Source organism: Ceratotherium simum, chromosome 6, assembly GCF_057802395.1.
Source record: "Ceratotherium simum simum isolate JZ-2026a chromosome 6, ASM5780239v1, whole genome shotgun sequence".
Taxonomy (NCBI): Eukaryota; Metazoa; Chordata; class Mammalia; order Perissodactyla; family Rhinocerotidae; genus Ceratotherium; species Ceratotherium simum.
This window is the reverse complement of record NC_141905.1, coordinates 49621333-49641800: the sequence shown is the minus strand read 5'-3', so window position 1 is coordinate 49641800 and position 20468 is coordinate 49621333. Positions and strand designations below refer to the sequence as shown.

General features: G+C 37.4%; 1 protein-coding gene across 3 annotated transcripts in view; it reads left to right on the top strand.

The window, feature by feature from the left end:
- Nucleotides 1-20468, top strand: part of RNLS (renalase, FAD dependent amine oxidase) — a 264787-nt gene that overhangs the window by 198169 nt on the left and 46150 nt on the right. For all 3 annotated transcript variants that reach the window (XM_087432219.1, XM_087432221.1, XM_004439991.3), the window contains one exon: nt 2685-2858. In XM_087432219.1, the coding sequence (XP_087288345.1) occupies nt 2685-2858 (174 nt within the window). The remainder of the gene's footprint in view (nt 1-2684; nt 2859-20468) is intronic.

Genomic DNA, 20468 nt, shown 5'->3' with positions numbered 1-20468 from the left:
GGGGACCTAGGGCTGCTTACATCAGTATTTTGCATAAGAAAAATTCTCAAACAAAATAAGACCATTTTGTTAGGTCCTGCAACAATCAAAAACTTTTCAGAAGATGAATTTTTTGTTAGTGAATATGTCTAGAAATTGAGATTGTTTCAGTCAGAAGTCTTACCTCCCTATTCTCAGGATGAAATGTGGAGCTCCTGGAGCAAGCAAAGGTGTTTAAGGTTAATTTCTCATTCTATATAGATATCAATTACCTTTTCAAAGGGCCACCCAGTGGGATTTACAGCTTGGCAGCTTGTCTCAAAACTAACTAAATGTGCAGATGTGTGTGAGGGGGAGAGGAAGGTAAAAGGTCCAGTTTGGTTGTCAACCTAGTTGACCTTTTGGTTTTGGTTAAAAAAAAAAAAGGAGAGAGTTTTGGGCCCTATTAGTCACTAAATAGCTGACTATGAAATTTTGTTGGTTTGTTTTTTAGTTGAAAAAATGGGAAACTTCATGATAAGACCCAGAGTACACAATACATGCTCAATTGCTAGTATTAGCCTCCTTCACCTCCTCCCTCTCAGAAAGCAGTAAACATAGCATGCAGCCATAACTTTTTTTTTTTTGAGGAAGATCAGCCCTGAGCTAACATCCATGCCAATCCTCCTCTTTTTGCTGAGGAAGACCGGCCCTGAGCTCACATCTACTGCCAGTCCTCCTCCTTTTTCTCCCCAAACCCCCAGTAGATAGTTGCATGTCATAGTTGCACATCCTTCTAGTTGCTGTATGTGGGATACTGCCTCAGCATGGCGGGACAAGCGGCGGGTTGGTGCGCGCCCGGGATCCTGAACCCAGGCTGCCAGTAGCAGAGCGCGCGCACTTAACTGCTAAGCCACGGGGCCGGCCCCGGCATAACTTTAAAAGTAGATTAAATAGTAAAATGAAGCCCAAGATACACTGAGTGTAACGAGGCCAGTGTCAGAAGATCATTTCTTCATCAAGTAGTTAAATCTTTTAATAAGGCAGAAAATGATGGTTAAAGGGAATGATGCCTTTTACTTCTGAGTGAGAAATAACTGTTAATGTCAGAGGAGAAAGCAATGTTCATTTTGAAGCTCAGACTTACAGATTAGGAAGGGCAAGTATGGAGTAGTGAGGGTGTATGAATGACTCCAGTGTGGGAATTCTGGCTTTATCTTGACTGCATGACTTGGAAACTGTTTAACCTAGGGCAAGTTACTTAACCTCTCTGAATCTCAGCTTCCTAGGGATGTAAAATGAGGATGGTAAAAACATCTATCTTGCAGGGCTTTTCTGAAGATTAGATGAGGTCTTAGTTCTAAAATTCTTTTTTAGCCAGGAATATGCTATGATAATGTATAGGATTAGTACTGTGATTAAATAATTCATTGTATACCCTTCTTGCCTTCTCTCTACCTCCTAAAACCACTTCTCTAAGGTTTAGCTAAAGTTTCCTCCCATCCTTGAGGTCTGCATATCCTTACTGCTTTAGATTAGGATATTTTTCACTAATTAAATAGAATTTTTCATTTGTTCCATTTCTGAACTGGCCTGCCTAGGCCTTCAGAATAAAACTATGGCCTTCTCTGAAACTCAAATTATTCATGCTGTACATATATAAACAGGCAGCTCCCTGAGACCTTTAAGAGTAGGAAGATTGGAGATGGAGATTAAAAAGTAAGGGAAATCTCTTCCTTCTCTATCCCATGGGATAGAACATTGTCCCATTTTCCTAAATATTTTCTTCTCTATAATAGAAAAAGTGACTATTTAATGAACACTTATCATATGCCAAGCACTGTGCTATGCATTATTTCATGTAATCCTCACAGCAGACTAATGCACTCTGTACTATTATTGCCACTTATAGATAAGAGGATTATAATTAGAATAATTAAATAGCCTGACCAATGTCACATACCTGGTACGTGGCAGAGACAGGATTTGAACTCATACCTGCCTAATTCCTTTCCCAATCTTTTTCCATTTGTTGATTGATTATTTACCTCCTACATTTTAACTAACTTTGTGTGTCTGTGTTTGCCTTTGTATCCGTTTATACTTTCATCCTTGGTATGCCTGTCATGAGTAGGGTAGAGACCTATAAGAAAGATGACTAAAATGTGGTCCCTGTGCTTAAGAAACTATTTTAATCCTCTGACAGAAAGATGACAGGCAAACAAATCACTATATGACATGGAAGAATTTAAGAGGTCCATAAGGGATGGAGCATCAGTCTCCTACCCTGTAGCATGGGAGTAATATTCTACCTTATATGGCGGTTGTTAAGATAGGGTGAAATACTGCTGTCAAGTAGTTGTAGAAGACCCTGACTCGTAGTAAGTGCTCAGTTTATGGAGCCTATAATGTTGCCAGACAGTCCCAGGATAATAACTAGGATACAAAGCTAGAAAAGCAACTTGGCACCAGATTTTTGAGAACCTTGAATGCCAGCCTAAAGAGTTTGAATCTTCAGCTCGATAAAAACAATTATGCCAAGATCAATAATCGTTCTGAAAAGAAATTAGAGCTGATGCTATTTTACATTACCTTTCAAAATTCATCGTAAGTGAGATGGAGTTGGTGGAAATAGTTGGAACTAGTTTAAAGGAGTTTTGTATTTGATGTACTGAAAGGAAAGATGATATTTTCAAGTTTGATGCCCTGTACTTTTTCTTTCACAGTAATTAGTGAACGCCAAAGGCAGCAACTGGAGTCTGTGAGCTACTCCGCTCGCTATGCTCTGGGCCTCTTTTATGAAGCTGGCACGAAGATTGATGTCCCTTGGGCTGGGCAGTACATCACCAGTAATCCCTGCATACGCTTCATCTCCATTGATAATAAGAAACGCAATATAGGTCAGTACCCCCATTATTTCCCTTAAATACAGTAACAATGGTGGGTGTAGATCATGAAAAGTGCTGTTTAATTGAGTGTTGCCATTCTGAACAGAGCAAGCATTTAACTCCAAGCCACAGGGGATAAAATTTAATGTCACATTTGGCCAATAATAAAATACACAGTGAAACCAGCAAAGGTTTTCAGAAAATCATTCGCCACATGGTTTGTATTACTGAGTTTATGAAAATGGTGTCAGAAGGTTTAAGATTTCAAAATCGCCCAAGTTCTATTGCTTTAGTATGGATCCATATATATGCAAATGTCTCTCTCATCATTTATTTCTTGGTAGAGTTTGTTTTTTGTCTGGTTTGTTTTATTTTTAAAATTTGATAAGTGCTGCTCTTTCCACTTCCCAGGCTAGAAATAAAAAGTGAATTTTACTATGTTATGAAAATCCATCACTTCAATATAATTTTATTTATTTAATTTTCATCTGTAAGACTACATAAAATTGCTTTGTATACACTGTAACTAAAATGATAGGTAAAATGTTTCATAAAAGCTTTACTAAAATGGGGTAAAATCTACACTCCACCCTTTTTGTTGAAGATAGTTATAAAATTAGATTTGAATTGCAAGAATAAATAGGCATAAAGGTAAAAACTGTATTCTGTTTTGTAGGATTGTGGTGATCCTCGAGATACTGCTTTTCATGGAATGAACTGTAATGATCTAAAATGACTAAAGTCTTGAAAGGAATCGTCACTGCAATTTGTTATGGTGTTTTATGGTGTAGTGATGGTTTCATCAAGCCATTAGTTAGAAGTCTTGCTTGATAAAATCACCAACTAACGTCTCTTGGCTTGCCAGAACTTTATAATGATAGAACTGGGCTGGAGTATGGTTTTTATATCAGAGTACATGATCTTAGAAAAATGTTTCTTTTATAACTTAAAACTCCCTAAGGGCTAGACTGTTTATGTTAACATGATACCACATATATGTACAATCAGCAGTTCATGAAATGCCCTGTAACAGCAATGGACTAACCATTTTTAACTCTACAACTGCTTTTTTCTGAAAAAAGGAAAATTGCCCTTGATCTTCTCATGTTATGTGTCATGAATTAGATGTTATCCTTTGTGTATTGCTTCATAAGTTATGATACCTGTTAGGGTGTATTCAGTAATATATAATATAAAAACCAATTTAAACTTGTTTAAACAACATGATGACATTTGTTAGGTTATCTGCTATGGACTGAATTGTATCCCCCCAAAATCCATATGTTGAAGCCCTAACACCCAATGTAATTATATTTGGAGGTAGGGCCTTTAGGAGATAATTAAGGTCATAAGGGTGGGATCCTAATCCAATAGGTTTGGTGGCCTTATAAAATGAGAAAGAGAGCTCTCTATCCTCATGCACACACCGAGGAAAGGCCATGTGAAGATAATGAGAAGGCAGGCTGTCTGCAAGCCAGGAAGAGAGTCATCACCAGAAACCAAATCAGTTGGCACCTTGATCTTGGACTTCCCAGCCTCTGGAACTGAGAGAAATAAATTTCTGTTGTTCAAGCCGCCCAGTCTATGGTATTTTGTTATGGCAGCCCAAGCTGACTAATACATTATCTAAGAGGAAGAAGTTGGGGAGACTTGGGATTGGTTGATTCGGAAACTGAGCAATATCTTCACGGACCTACAGTTTATCCTTCTCTGCTCTCTTCCACTCTTGATGTTGACATCCTCAGAGGACTGGTAGCAAGATGGCAATTGGAGATACATCTAGACCCAAAAACGTGCTTGGGAAGAAGAAGGACTGTTACTCTCTCTGTCGCTTTCTAAGAAGCAAGGAAATCTTTCCAGAAACCCTTCAACAAACTTCATCTTGTATCTCATAGGTCAGAATTGATTTACTCAATCCACGTGAGACCAGTCAATGGCGAGGGGGCGTGGCACAACAGTGATGAGCCTAGACAAATCAAGATCTACTCCTGGAACTGTATTAGGATCTTCCTTTTAGTCATATGAGGGGTAGATACCAGAATAAAAAATAGGGTTTTGTTAGGAAGAAAGAAGGGAGTAGTGGATGCTCAGTTGGCAACAAATAATGCCCATTATCTTCAAGTAGAGCCAAATCTTATGTGGGAGGTAAAGTTCAAAACTTAGCACATAAGAGAAGAATTGTGTATATTCAAAATTTTCTTTGAAAAATTCCTTAAAACTACATGACATTTTGGAGAGTGACATAACTTTCAATTCACTATAGCCATTTTTCCAACATTCAATAGATTTCAGTTTCTTTGGGTGACGCCAGATAAAATAGTTGGTTTGCATTTGTAGGACAGTGATATTTTCTACTATGAATGGCACACAGGAAAGAAATAGCAGTCATATCTCCTAACAGATTAAATCACCTGTACAAATGGAGTGGAATAGTGGGTAAAAGCACCCACACTACAATGCAGTAGCAATTTATAAAATCAGTGTTATACAGATTTGAAAGAATGCAACATAAAAATATTAATAAAGTCTCACAAGATTGGCAGCACTTGAAATAATAGAAATACAAAAAAAAAATTTATAATAACAATTGCAGAATTTTGAAGCTGGAAGGCCAGGTGAATTGGAAACTATGTTTTTGCTACAGCCTGTGGTGGTGCCACTTCAGAGAGCAAAGAAATACCTGCCTTCTTTTGTCAGTTTTATGGAAAATTAATTTTGGATTATGCAAGTTTTAAATTATGGGAGGCCTCCAGTAATAGCATTCCCTGACATAAAATCTAACTGCCTTGCATTTAAACTATTTTTTCTCACAATCTGGGGCCAGAGTGCTAAGTGTGTCTAGTTGCATTCACATAATATAAATGTCCACATAATGTAACTCCACTGTATTTTATTGATATTGATATTTAACTAGACCAGTAAGAGTTGTCTCTTTATGTTACTAACAGTACCCCACACCCAGTCTTTGTGTGGGGTGTTTGACTGAATCAAGAATTAATACTATAATACACAGACTCAACTAATAAAGGGGAACATTTGTGTTCTGTCAAGGTAGGGCTGCAACAAGATAGACGAAAGGTGACAGGGTTGAGTCCACAAAATACAGTCTGTTGTTAAGTCTTGAAGAGAGCCAAAGGATAAAGGATTGGTGACCCAAACCAGACAAAGGTCAAGCACTAATCATTTGTCAGATGTCAGGAATAGGCAGTACATGCAGAACACCACAACCAGAACCAAAGTCTCCTTAGGCAGAGGGACAAAATTCCAAGATGTGCTAGACTCAACTTCAAGTACTGATAGTTATGAGTATGACCCAATATACTTAGGTTTGTGTTTCCCAAATGTGTTCAATGGAACACCAGTTTCTTGAGATGCTTTTTGGGAAGGGGCTCTATCATAAAATAACTTTGCAAAATGCTACCAAGTTTACCCCTATTTTGGAGAGTCTCAGGGCATATTATCCTATTAAAAGACATTCCTAGACACCTTCTCACTTCATTTAATATAGAATTTCCCCAATGTCCCTGACCATAGAATATTATATTTAGGCACCAAACCTACCTATATCCCACAGAAATGGTTCCCCAGGACACACTTGAGAAACCCTGACTTGATGTCACCTTTTGTGCTTCACACCTGAGCAGGAATTATAGGCCATATGAGATGGGTGGGAAAGTCTGGTCCTGAAGGCACCACTAGGGAGAAACCTGAGATTTTTTAGACATGGAAGAAGACTGGATGCAGATGAACTCAACACTTGGCAGGGTTAGAATTGGAGAAAATTTAGGCTGAAATAAGGTCTTTATCATTAACATGGATAATTTTTTTAATTATCAATAAGATTGGCACAGTGGGAAGAATTTGGACTTTAAAAGACTTAGGTTCAAATTCTGACTCTGGAGCATGCGGGTGAATGTGATCTCGCATGACCCTTGTATTCGTAACGCTAGTTTTTGTAACGAACACACTCAAAAACTTTAATGGCCTGAACATGACAGAACTTTATTTCTTGCTCAATTAAAGCCCAAACAGGTGTTTATTGTTGGTAGGTAGCTTTCTTCAAAAAGATGATTCAGAGACTCAGACTCCTGCCATCTTTTGACGCTGCCAACTTCATCAGGTGGCTTACAGAGTCACTGTGCTCATAGGCATCAAATCAGTGGATGAGAAAAAGATTGGAGGAGAGCACATGGGATATTTTTAGGGCTAGACCTAGAAATGGTGCACATCAGGTGTACTCACATTCTATTGGTTAGTTATGTGGACACACATATTTGGAAGGGAAGCTGGAAATATAGTCTACCCCTTGATGTAGGAAGAATAAAAAGTGGGTTTGATGAACATCTAACCAGTCTCTTCTACAACATTTAGCACAGATCCTTCTGTGAAAGGAACAAATTAGACCTACATGGATAATAAATAGATTTCAACACAAGTGCAAATCATTCAATAGGTAGTCGTCACCTAGGGCAAAAACTAAGACTGGTTCCAAGGCTGGGTCTAGACTTAGCAGGAAAAGATTCAATGAGCAATGTCTGTTGTGCAGAGGGCATAGGGAGTAGTGCCACAAGTGAAATACATTTACCTCCTGTATAGGAAAAAAACTCCTGTGTGTTTCTCCTTTACTCTCACACTGCTATCACACTCACAACACTTCTGACACCCAGATGTGTGGGTTTTCCACATATCAAGCAATTTGGTGACACGAGCTGGGTGTCCTACAATTCAATTCAGTTCTGACACTATCTACCTGCAGTTAGGGTCAGATTAAGATGCCACAGGTTAAGAGTTCAGTGCCACAAGACTGCCCCCACTTCAGATGCCAATTATGAGTCCCAGGGTGTCATCTGTACTTCTGACTCCTCCTTGGGTTCCATAATTTGCTAAAATGGCTCACAGAACTCAAAGAAACACTTACATCTACTGGTTTATTATATAATAAAGGATATGATACAGGATATAGATGAAGAGCCAGATGAAGAGGTACATAGAGTGAGGTCCAAAAGGGTCCCGAGCATAGACCTTCTGTCCCTGTGGAGTTGGCGTATGTCACCCTCCAGGCATGTAGATGTGTTTACCAACCCAGAAGTTCTCCAAACCTCATATTATTAGGATTTTTCTGGAAGTTTCATCACGTAGCCATGATCGATCATAAACATAGTCTCCAGCCCCTCTCATCATGGTTTGGTCTGTCTGGTGACCAGCCCCCATCCGTAAGCTATGCAGGAGCCCACCAAGAGTTGCCTCATTAGAACAAAAGACACTCCTATCACCCAGGAAATTCCAACGGATTTGGGAGCTGTGTGTCAGGAACCAGGATTAAAGACCAAATATTGGAACAAAAAAATGTTCCTATCACTTAGGAAATTACAAGGATTTTAGAAGCTCTGGTTTTTAGAGCTCCAGGAACTAAGGGGAAAGACCAATTTATATATTTTCCATTATTTCCCAAGAAAGTCTCTGAGATCTCTCCCAGGACCTTAAATTTGTAGTCAGACTGGCCAGGAGTCAAACTTCCTAGATTCAACTCAGTTCTACCACTTATTAGGTGTGTGACATTGGGTAAATTACTTAAACTATCTGTTTCCTGATCAATAAGATGAGTAAAATAATACCAACCCCAAAGGGTTATTGACAATGAAATGATTTAAACATTTAAAGAGCTTTGCATGGCACTTAGCAAAAAAGTCAGTATCTATGGTGCCTATTTTTATAATTAATAATTCCAGCCTTTAATTTGGGTATTATATTCTTCAAAGCAAAGGGCATAAATATAAAAGCCTAACTTAGATGAACTCAACCCTCTTTTACCAGTGTAGATAGGAGTCAGCGTGGCTTAAATAAGTAAAATGTACAAGTAACCCTGAAAACGATGGGTCAGAATTTTAGCATCCTTTTCTCTTCACAATCTGGATCAGTGTTAATGATCAGTAAAATAGCCAATAGGCAGCAATCTGAGGAGATTAATACAATCTGCAACTTTAGAAATGTGATGGCCAATGACCATAATTACATAGCTTTCAATATCTGATCAAACAAAACAATCCAACTCAGCCAAAAAGAAAACAACAAATCAACAAACTTTTTCATCACTTGGTATTTATACTTGGAAGGATTTTATTGTTAAGAGCCTTAAGTAACAAACACTAATATAATGTATATTGCCTTTAATGGCTGTTTTACAAAAGATGCAGAATTTTATTCCATATATGTTCCATACAAGTTTATTACATCAACTCTATAAAAGACAGAAGCATAATATGAAATCGTGTAAATCATTGGGATGGGCCGGGGACCTTCAATCCAGTCACCTTGTGTTCACTTAAGGGAGTTCATGATTATTCCAGTTAGTCAGATAGCCACAAAATTTACAACACAAAATGGTCTGCTTTAGGATTTGAATAAATGTGTGTGTAATTATTTGTCCTTAAACTTGTAGAAAGTGCAATCCAGACAAGTAACACTTTGTAAGTAAAACAAAAAAGGAAGTAGGGGATGGGGGGAGAAGGAAAGGAAAAGAACTATAATCACGAAAAACTGTCAGGTTTCCAGTTCAGGCTTTTGTTTTAAAATATCAACTCCAGAAACAGAGCTCTCAGATAAAATAGCAATCATCATCTTAAAATAACAAGCAGTAACCAGTTATAAAATTCATGATATTATGTCGTTTGTATAATAGACATAGTCATTTGTAAGTCAATTATGTAACTGATGCTGTCCATATAAATCTGTTAAGATAATTTAATAAACACCAGTCAAATACTGATAACAAATATCCATCTCATTATTACTATGATGCCATAGAATATCACATGATTGTAATAACAAATCTTGGAGTGACCTCTCAGGAAGAAAAAAATATATATACGTGTATGTGTGTGTGATGTATAAATGTACTTATATAAAACGTGTGTATATACATATGTATGTATGTATACATAAAAATAAATATCCATTTGTTGTCCTTTAAACTAATAGACACAAATTATAGACTATTCTTATTTCACATATTTGCCACTTCTACAAGCAAAAATGGGTTTTCTTTAGAAAATGAAATAACTCAGCCCATTTTGTAATGAGAACATTTGCACACAAAGTAAAAACAAACAACAGATCCCTTTCAGCCTCTGGTTTCCCTATCAAGCTATCCTCAATGGGAAAGATTTACATCCCAGATAACACTTGTCCTCCCACTTGCCAAGCAAGTTAACTCAGTATGAAAATCAATGCCAGAGATAGAGGGAAAGTGGAAAAGCAGCTAAATATATAACATCAAAAATAAACTTTAAAAATATCCTATGGAGTATATTACTGGGAAAAAATTTATCTTATGGAAGTTTCTTTCAGAAAAATTGAATTCCCAAATATTTGATTTATATGTTTTCCATTCTCGGTTTATTCAGTTGAACAATGATTTGCAAGTATGTATTGAATGCCTCTATGTGCCAGGCACCATGCTAGGCACTGAGGATTCCATAGTCCCTGGCTTCATGAAGCATAAAGTTTCATGAAGTCTACCCAAATGAGACATTCTGAAGGAAATAGATACATGAGGCTCTGTTGGACTAGTGATTTGGAGTCAAGTAGGGGTCCTCATAAATAGGAATGGATGCACTGATATATACAATATAGAGAGCATTAACTCACATCTATAATCAAAACTGTGAAGAGTCATGTTTCCTCGTGACAATATTATGAGCCTTTAAAAGAACACTTAAGACCTTCTGTCAACATGAACCCCGTAATCTTCTTTCTTTAGATAAAGAAATGAAAGATGGGGGCTATGGAACCTTTAAATCCGTGAATAAATCAGAAACTTTACTATGGCCTGTTATTTAACTTTCTCCTGGGGCTGCTAAAAAGTTCAATAGATGCAAATAAGTCATGAAGTGTCTAAGAAGCAGTGAGCAAAAGGGTAAAAAAAGTCTGGAGTCTACAGCTGCCTGGCATTTCTGTGACTATAAACAATTCCAATTTACAGATTTATATAGCATTCACACTAAGAAATTAATCTTAAACCTTAAATACTCTTTTTGTGTCAACATTCCACCTTTGTGTTCTGCCTGCCCTGCCCTCTGAGAGTGGTATTTTCACTTGTGGTATTGGCCTAAACTTGTGGCTGTTGGACTGAGATTTACAAAAGACCTACAGGTTGGCCAAGAATTGGTCCAGAACACAAGAGCCAGATGTGTTGGTGACCAAGTGTAGTTTTTGTCCACTATTAGTGGGGGAGAAGAAGGGAAATGAGAATCAGATGACTGTTTATGATGAATAAGTGTGCGGTTCTGAAATTTACAGGTCATAGATGAGAGCAACAGAAAAACTGATAGAGGCTGCCATCACTGCTGCCAGTTTAGAAAGGAAACAAGGAAAAACCCTCTGGTGGCTTTGTAAGGAGGTGAGGAAGGCCAATGTGCAGCTAGGAGGGAAAAATCAGCAGGGGTACATAGGAGGGAATTGCCACAGTCTCTCTGACCTCTCCACTAACAAAGGCCATGTTACAGGGTGTGTAGCTATTGTCTAATGAAAAAACTTCTGTGTTAAATGTAACAACATCTAATTTTTGCTGTTCATAATTACAATCCTTTTAAGGGATGGTTCTTTTGTCTGCTGAGCACCTAGAAGAGATTAAATGCCACTTTGGGAGTGGGAGCAAGGAGAATTAAATTGCTTTGCCTGATTGAGGAGAAAATTTCAGACATCCTGAGACAATGGGGAGGGCAAGGAGCAGAAATGGGGAAAGAGGAAGAAGAAAACTAGATGGTGAGAAGCTCTGGCTTGACCTGAGGGATTACTATGTAGATTTGTAATTCATTTGCTGCGTAGTTTACTTTGTGTCCCCCTCCCACAACTACCTAAAACCTCAGTATAGTTCTGGCTTGAGCAGTTGCTTTAAATCCATGGTTGTTTTTTATTGGGAAGTTGTGTAAATTAAAATAGTCCAGGCACTTTTTGGAATATCTAGGGTGAAATTAGATAGGAACTTTATGGTTTCTTCAGGTTAGTTCCTGTGCAGAAATTTGGAGTCTGCTAAGTATATGGCTCACATCTGCGTGAGACCCTTATTTTGAATCAAGACACAACTCCTCACCCTCTGGACCTCAAATAAAGCAAGCTCAACTTGCTGTTTCCATAATACTTGCAACCACGTCAATCTGTTGAGAGAGCTGGAAGTTAGGAAAAGTCTCTTTCTGTGGGACTGAACTGTTTCGAAGGATCTTGAAGTTAAGTCCTTACTGCAGTCTGAAGAGAAGCTGTCAACACTCTAGGTTGGAAGCCAGAGCTCAAAATGATGTGCTCTGCTCTGCTTCTCAGACAAGTGCCTGGTTTTCATCATTCTAGAGGCATCTCAAAACGTTTGCAAGTTGAGAACAGTCTTGTAAAACTGTAACTCTCAGACAGCTTGTGAGCCTCAGGTCCTGGGAGACAGTAAAGACTTGTTGATATGGATGAGAGCTTGACAAGTCTTCATTCTAGTCTTTTTATCTGGGACCATGACAACACAAAGTTGGGGAACCGAACTCAAAGAGAGGGGAACTTTCCTTTGCCTAGAGCTCCCTGAGAAAAGATTTCACCATTTTCCTCACTGCCAAGAATTTCTCCTCAGATCAATCTAAATGTTTCATGGGCTAAAGAATTGATATGCCCTATTTGCAGAGCCTGCTGCTTTCTCCAGAATTAGAAGCTCTCTCCTTTAGCTGGAATACATGGCACTATCCAACACACGTGCTATCCATCACTGGATCCCTCTTATCGTGTACAAGATTGAAAATAAGAGACAGACACTAACATCATGGCATAATAGGAGTGTGTATTTGGTGTTCAATAAATATTTGCTGAGCCAGTCATCTCTTATGCAGCTCTGAGATGCCCTTCCCTGGTCCTGAAATAACACTAAGAATTAATACTTCAGCACTGGTCACCCACTTGGCAGGCAAGGAAAAGTAATGGCTAGTCAGCAAATTGTTCATCCCTAAGACAATCTAGGTATCTATTACTGCTGCCCTTTAAATCATATAAAATGAGTGAGCTCTCTATTTAATTGCTGAATCTGGAAGCCATTGAAAAGCATATGTGAGTGCTTGGCAATTAGAATGATCAGAAGCCTCTTTTGGAGGCTCTGTACCATACCTCAAACACTGGGAATACTTTATAGTATCAGAGGTATTGCCAGAAAGACCTGGAAGTTTTATTGAGCCCTCTTCCCAAAGAGGTGCAAGTATTCTCAGTAACAATTTTACCATGGTCTCTGGGGAATATACATCTGTTTTGAATGATACCTTGTAACACAGACCTTGATTTTCAAGGTTACACTTCAAGGGATCCCACTGTTCTCTTTGTGAAAGATATTTCTTTTTAATACTTGGTTAAAGAACAACTGTGCTCCAGCTGAGATATTTAACCTAGAAAATATGTGATAAGCTCTGCAAATGTGCCATTTCTCTGCCACGGTTTAGCAGTTATCTCTTTTTTTATATCACAATGGCATTAAAATGAGATGATATCTTGCATAGGAACCTTGCCATAAATGATGTGTTCCTATTAACCCAAGCTTGGTAAGTGATGAATTCTTTATTGTATAATTCATGATTTGGTTTTTATTATTGGTTTTTATTGTCATGGATGGTCAAAAATAACCAGTATTATCCAGCTTGGTGCAGTGGACTTTGCAATCACACAGACCTAGTTTCAAATTATAACTCAACACTTAGAATTAGGTTGAACTATTTATATAGCTATCTTTGTAGATTGAAAATTGTCAAATACCAGCATTCCAGTATTTGCATGTGATTCAACCTAATAGCTCTGTGACCAGTGAGTACATTTCTTAATCTCTCTGAGTTTCACTTACCTGTAGTGTAAGTATAAGGTTAATAGTGTCTCCCAGAAATGTTGTAAGAGTTGAATGAGATAGTATATAGTTGGCACATAGTAAATGCTGTCTTTATAGTTGTTGTCACACATAAATTATTTTATGGTTTCAGTCTATCGGTTATATAAGCTTTTTTCCTTTTGAGAAAGAGACAAGAGGAAGAAAATGTCAACAGTGCAAGTTTAGTTAAATTATATTATCTTTTGTTAAAAATATTAACGCATTAGGGTGGTTAAACAATATCTCATTACCTGGATAAGATGTTAAACTCAGAGAACGTTTTAAGTTAGATGCAGTTCTTTTTTTTTATGGAATCTCAAATCATTTTTTGAATCAAAATTATTCAAGAAAATTTAAACTACAGCATATCTAAGAAGAGTAAGACACTATGAAGTAAGTTATCAGCAAATCAAAGGGCTGAGACAAATTCAAGAGCTGGTTTCGAAATCTGACTGCAGAATCTCACCCCAGGAAATCGCTTCATTGTGTTTCATAAATACTTTATATCAGTTAGCATTTTTAACTCTGTCCAGATTCACCAATCCATCATTTTGCCCAGAGGTGATGTTACTGAGTCAATTTAGCCTAAAGAGTCCTTTGGTTTATTACCAGTGACTCTCTTGTTATTAAGTAAGCTCTCATGAGAAGGCTTTGATATGCCCTCTAAGATCACATGTGGGCCCTGCTATTTTTAATGATCATTGCCCCTACAGACTTCATATATGTGCTCATTTAGATAATGAGAAGAATCCACATGTACTGTACAGGACACTGAATTCCCTGCATAATATGAATGAATATTAAACATTGGAATCTGAAAAGAATCTATTGAAATTCCATTAATATTTATAACTGATCTGTGGGACTAGGGGAATTCTTCAGTATAAAATATTCCAAATTCATGTTTGTGAAAATGAAGCATCCTTGAATTTAAAATATAGTTTTCCTCACTGAATTAGATTTCTATTATACATATACCTAGTGAATTCTTTGTTGTTGATGTTATATATCCTTACATTATTTAATAGAGTCAGGAAAGGCATTTTAGAACCTGGAGCTCAATTGAACCTAATCCAGTCTTTTTTATTAAAAATAAACTGCCTGTTTGTTCCCTTTTCCACTGTCTATCTCCATAGTAGTGATTTCTCAGAAGTAACTAACAATATCATAAAGATTACAGTCCCTTTGATTTAAGAACTTTTGCCAAAATATCCAGATTCAATCTTTTTTTTCTATCAAAATATAACAGGAAGAATAATTCCACTGGTCTTATTTGTAAAGGAGATAAGAATGTCCACAGTAAACCAGTAAATTTTCTCCATGAAAAGGGCCAGAAATATTTTGACACAATCATAAATAAAAACTTCACCATCTGATTAGTCTCAGTCTTTCAAATTCAGCATTTTATAATGTCAAGGCATAAACTTCTTTTTAATGCACTAAATGAACTAAAGCAAAGCTTTAGGTCAAATCTTGCAGCCCAGAGATATATTTCATCCGTTCACAGAATCCTTTTGAACAGTTACAAATCTAAAGCTGAACCCAATTACGCAACTACAGCGATAAAGTGATATTCTTAGAGGCAAACCAGTGTGCTGGCTCAAGGGGAAAGCCTTGCCCAATTTGGGAAAAGATTCCAATCATAATACCACTTAACACACAAAATTTCGTATAGGTCATGATGCTGAGTAGGCTGAAAGGACGATGTATAATAAGGCATGGCAGCTTATTGCTGGTGAGTTTTGGGAAAGTGGAGCATTTTAGTGGACTATCATCATAGAAACCAGGGCTTTCTTACACACTATGGAGGAACTCCAGCAAGGACCTGGAACACCAAGTACGAGTTAGGACAAATCCTCTGCTCTAGGGACCTGGGCAGGGCCCAATTAAAGGACTATTGAAACTCTTTGGTTTTTCCTTTTGGCAGTGCCAATAAAAGCTGCAACAGGCTGAAAATCTCCTTGTGTCTCAGGATAAATAGATGTTTTCATGTAACTTGGGAGGTCTTAGCCAAAGAAAAAACTTCTCCCAAACAGATCCTGAAATATATGCAGTCCCCTTTCTTTAAATGGGCAGAATCTATGGAATTTTTAAAGGAATTTATACAAGAAACAGAGAGGAAAGCTTATTCCAGCCCTGGACAGCAAGTAGAATTCAGAATATGCTTGTCAGAGTTGTTTTATTCCCTTTTTAAAAACAAACAAACAAAAAAACTGTATACGCTATAATTATTATAAACTTAGCAGTACTGGCTCTCGATTGCCTGCCTTCAAAATTCAGAATTTGTTCCTTCTCCAGTCTTCTCTGTTTCTGAAAATGGAGCTACCAGTCTCCTAGCTCCTTAAGCCAAAAATCAAGGATCATTCTTGATTTCTTCCTCTCGTTTACCCCAATATCCAATCTGTAACCAAATCATATTGATCTTGCTTCCAAACTTGACATTGGACTCACTTCTCTTAATCACCACTGTCAAAACCAAGGCACCATCTTATTTTAACTGGCTTCTCCATACTTGCCCCTTTCCAGTTCATTCTTCACATAGCCAGATTGGTCTTCTTAAATCATACATCTGTTCATGCCACTCACTTTCCCTTTCAAAGCCTTTTAATGCTTTCCCTTTGCACATAGGATTAAATCTCAAAGCATTATCATGACCTACAAGGTCCTGAATGATCTAGTACAGGGGTCACAAACTTTTTCTGTAAAGGCCAGATAGTGAATACTTCAGTCTTTGTGAGCCATATGGTCTTTGTTACAACTACTCAGCTCTACTGGTGTAACGCAAGCTATAGACATTATATAAAGGAATGGGCATGACTGTGTTCCAATAAAACTTTATTTACCAACACAAGTGGCAGGCCAGATTTGGCCCAAGAACCTTAGTTTGCCAACTCCTGATCTAGCTCATGGTGATTTCACTAGCTCCTCACTCCTTAGCTTACTTAGCTCTCCAGTCACACCTCTCATTCATGCTGTGATTTTTCCCATTCAAGACGATTGACTGTTCTCTCTGCCTAGACTGTCTCAGTTTAAATGTCACTTCCATGGAGGCCATTCCTGAATTCCAATTTAATTGTTTTCCTATTGTACTCTTTTATAGCACCCTATAAATTTTAGTTTTAATTTTCAGTAACTATACATTGATTTGTGCGATCATTTGTTTAATGTCTGTTTCACCTTCAAATTGTAAAGTCCATGATTGGAGAGACTGAATTTGCTGGGCTCATCTTTGTATCTCCAGCACCTGCACAGTGCTTAACATACAGTAACTTCTCAATTAAGTGTTTGTTAAATTAATAATGAATTAATGAGATCTAATCAAAACATGAGAAAGGAAAACAAAAGATTACAATTTGGGCTCAGATCTGAAATATGAGATGCTTTAAGTGCATTCATATCCAAGGTATATCATTTAAAATTTCTACACTTGAAATTAGGAATATATCCTAGTCAGGGTAATTAATAGGCATACTCCCAAATCTTAATGCTACAAAGGCACTTGTGGTTGACACATTGTGGCTTACACAAGGTCCCGTGCAGGTTGGGTAGCTCTACTTCATCTTGTAGCTCTGCCATCTGGAACACAAGCCCCCAATGGAGGTAAGAAGGAAATGGAGGAGGCACAACAGCTTTTAACAGCCTTTGACTAGATGTCACACACTTCACTTTCCCTCATAGTCCACAGACCAAAACTAGCTACATGGCTCCAGCTTAACTGCCAAGTAGACTGGGAGTTGTCAGGGAGCACCTGGAATATTTCGTGAGAGTGAACTATCTCTGCCAGAGAATGTAAAAAATAGTTCAAGTGTATTTCCTAATATTGAACAAAATTGGCTATATGATGGTACTATAAACCCCATATATTGGTATACTTTACCAATTTAAAAAAGCTTTTCTTAAATTTTAATTACTTCATTTATGGTAATATCTCACTTGGTAGTAACCATTAATGTCTTACTCTCATGTCTCCCTCAGACACTTTTGTACAAAGACTTTTAATGTTTAGTTGAGGAAAATGCTCACTTTGTAATAAATTCATGTTATGACCATAATTTTTCTACATACTCTACAAGTTTTCATCATTTTAAAAGAATTCTATGGCATGTTTCTTTTTAAAAGTAAATGATCATATTCCAAAAATTGACTATAAGGAAATGATCTTTACAAGGAAAAGAATATATGTATGTTCTCTTTGATCCCAAAATTATTTACGTCTACATAAGTTATTCATCAGTCATACAGTCAATGAATATCTATTGTAGTCCAACTATGGGCCAGACATTGTTCTAGATGTTCAGGTGAATAAGACAGCTCTCCTAGTGCTCACATTCAACAGGGAATATTAAAACATATTCCAGTATGATAAAAAGGTAGAATTCCTTATAAGCAAAATTTTAACAATGTTTAATCTGATATTCTCGTTTTTCCTTGTTATTTTATTTCTGCAGAATTTTTGAAGATATATATTTTAAAGTATATGCAATGTCTGTGGAATTGAAGCATTGTATCTCCATGAAACATTGTCTTTTCATCTGGTCAATAATCCTAGTTGGGTCTTTAGCAATCCTTGAGTTATGCTTCCAGGAATATAAAAATGTACCTTGTTTTAAAGGGACAATAATAAACTCTGAGGCCATAGCTGCTTCATCAATGAAGGTGGAAACAATTCTCTAATTTGAAATCAGTCTCCTGAGGTTTACCATTCTTATTTATATAGCTTGCCTGAAGATACTTCTCTGGAGAGATCTGTCTCACAAAACCAGATCTGCTTCCTGCACATGCAAAAAAGGCAGAGCCTAAGGAATGATGGAGAGGGATAGACTCAAACATGAGTTCTTGGCCAAGTGGAAAACTTCCCTGGCACAGAACCTCCTGAGGCACCCTGTAACAGGGATTCTGTTGACTGGCAAGGATTTGTCTTTGCCATGGAATCTGGAAATCTTGTCTCCTTGGTTTGCCACAATGGAAATCTTCAAGAAATTGCTTCCTCTGAAAAAGTCAGAATTATTTGAAAATAATCAGAATTTCCAATTCAGTAGTTAAATGTGATTGGAATAATCAAAAAAGTCTCAAGTCCTGAGACTAGGGGTAGGGGAAATGTTATTTAAGACCCTATGTAATGTAGAAATACTTGAGAAGATTGAGCGCTGATTTGCACAATCTATATCTGGGTTTGGGGGAAGCCATGGGTCTGCCTCACAGCCTTGAGTCACCCTCCTCTTTCTTCTTGCTCTATCAATGTATACGTATGTATTCACTTGTGTGTGCTAATTTTGTCTTGAATTATAAATAAGAAGATATGTCTTTCCTCGATTACAACTTATTTCTATATAAGAAGCAAAGAGAAGTTTTCTACAGCCCAAATTTAGAACAACTTATCTCAGGAGTTAGAAAAGTAAAAAGGAATAAAATGAAAAACAACAACGTTGTTCAACCTTTTAAGACTCCATACCCATAACCTTTGTTAAGCCAGGCACTAGGAGCCAGACACTGTGCTAAGTGCTTTATATGTTTTATTGCATTTCATCTTTACAACTCTGTGAGGTAAATATGATTATCCCCATTTTATAGATAAGGAAACCAAAGCTTGGAGAAATTAAGTAAAACCATGACTTCAACCTGAGCTTTGTCTCCAAATCATACTTTTTTGATAAAAGTAAAGACTTTTATCCTGAAGATCCTAATAAAAACTCCCCACAGAGACTCATCTCTTGCCCCACCACCCACTCTAGAATACATACATTGAGATTGATTGATACCTGGAAACTAAACTTTTCTTTTTCATATTCTTCCCCAACCTATACTTTCTGTCATTTGTATGTTGAAAATATCAATGGCTTTTAAAATTCCTTTCCTAAAAATGAGATTATAACACCAAATGTGTTATTTGAAATTTCGCTTACTCTCCTCACCCCCTTCCAGGATTTGAGTTAGCCAAATTCTCAGTGCCTGCCTCTACCACCAGCCCTAGGAGTCCACTCCCACTACTGCCACCACCAGCCCAATGTTGAAAACCTTGTAGATGAAAGAACCTTGGAAATCTAGTTCTCCTACCATCACTCACTTGACAAATGATGTTCACACACGTGGCATACTTCATGAGGATTACTTAAGTTATTAGAAATCCCAAGAGGCCCAGCATTCTCTCACACTCGAGATCACATATATCAAAATACATGTAAGCAAGAGTAATGTTATTTTCAGAATAAACTTGAATCCAACTTAATATTCTTTAAAAAGCAAAGTGTTCTCCATCCCAGGTATATTAATTTAACTCTTGTTAGTTATGTGTGATTTTCCACAGAGCTGTGACACTTGTGAATTATTTATCCATCTCAGTATGTGAATCAAGTATCTGTGGTATGTCAAGAACTGTTCTAGGTAGTAGCAGAGCTGAAACTAGACCAAGGCATTCCTAAACAATGTAATGCTTTTTCTCACCATACTACAAAATAGCTCATTGTATTTAAGCTCAAAAGTGGGATGGAGGTTAAGGCCCTAAAATCTAGGGCAAACTCAAGGATTAGAAAGCTCGGAAGAAGAGAAGTATTTTCATCACTTTGGCCCTGTGGATTCCTAGTTTTAGTCTCTTCTTTGGGGACCAGGAATTTCTACTCTAGTGACAGCGTGGAGTGTTTAGGGAAAGCATAAGCTTTACTTCTCAAATTGTCACTGCCTCCTTGACCTCCATTTTATAGTCTCATAGCAAATTAAAGCTGAAAGGGATCTTAAGAGAATGGACTTTTCTA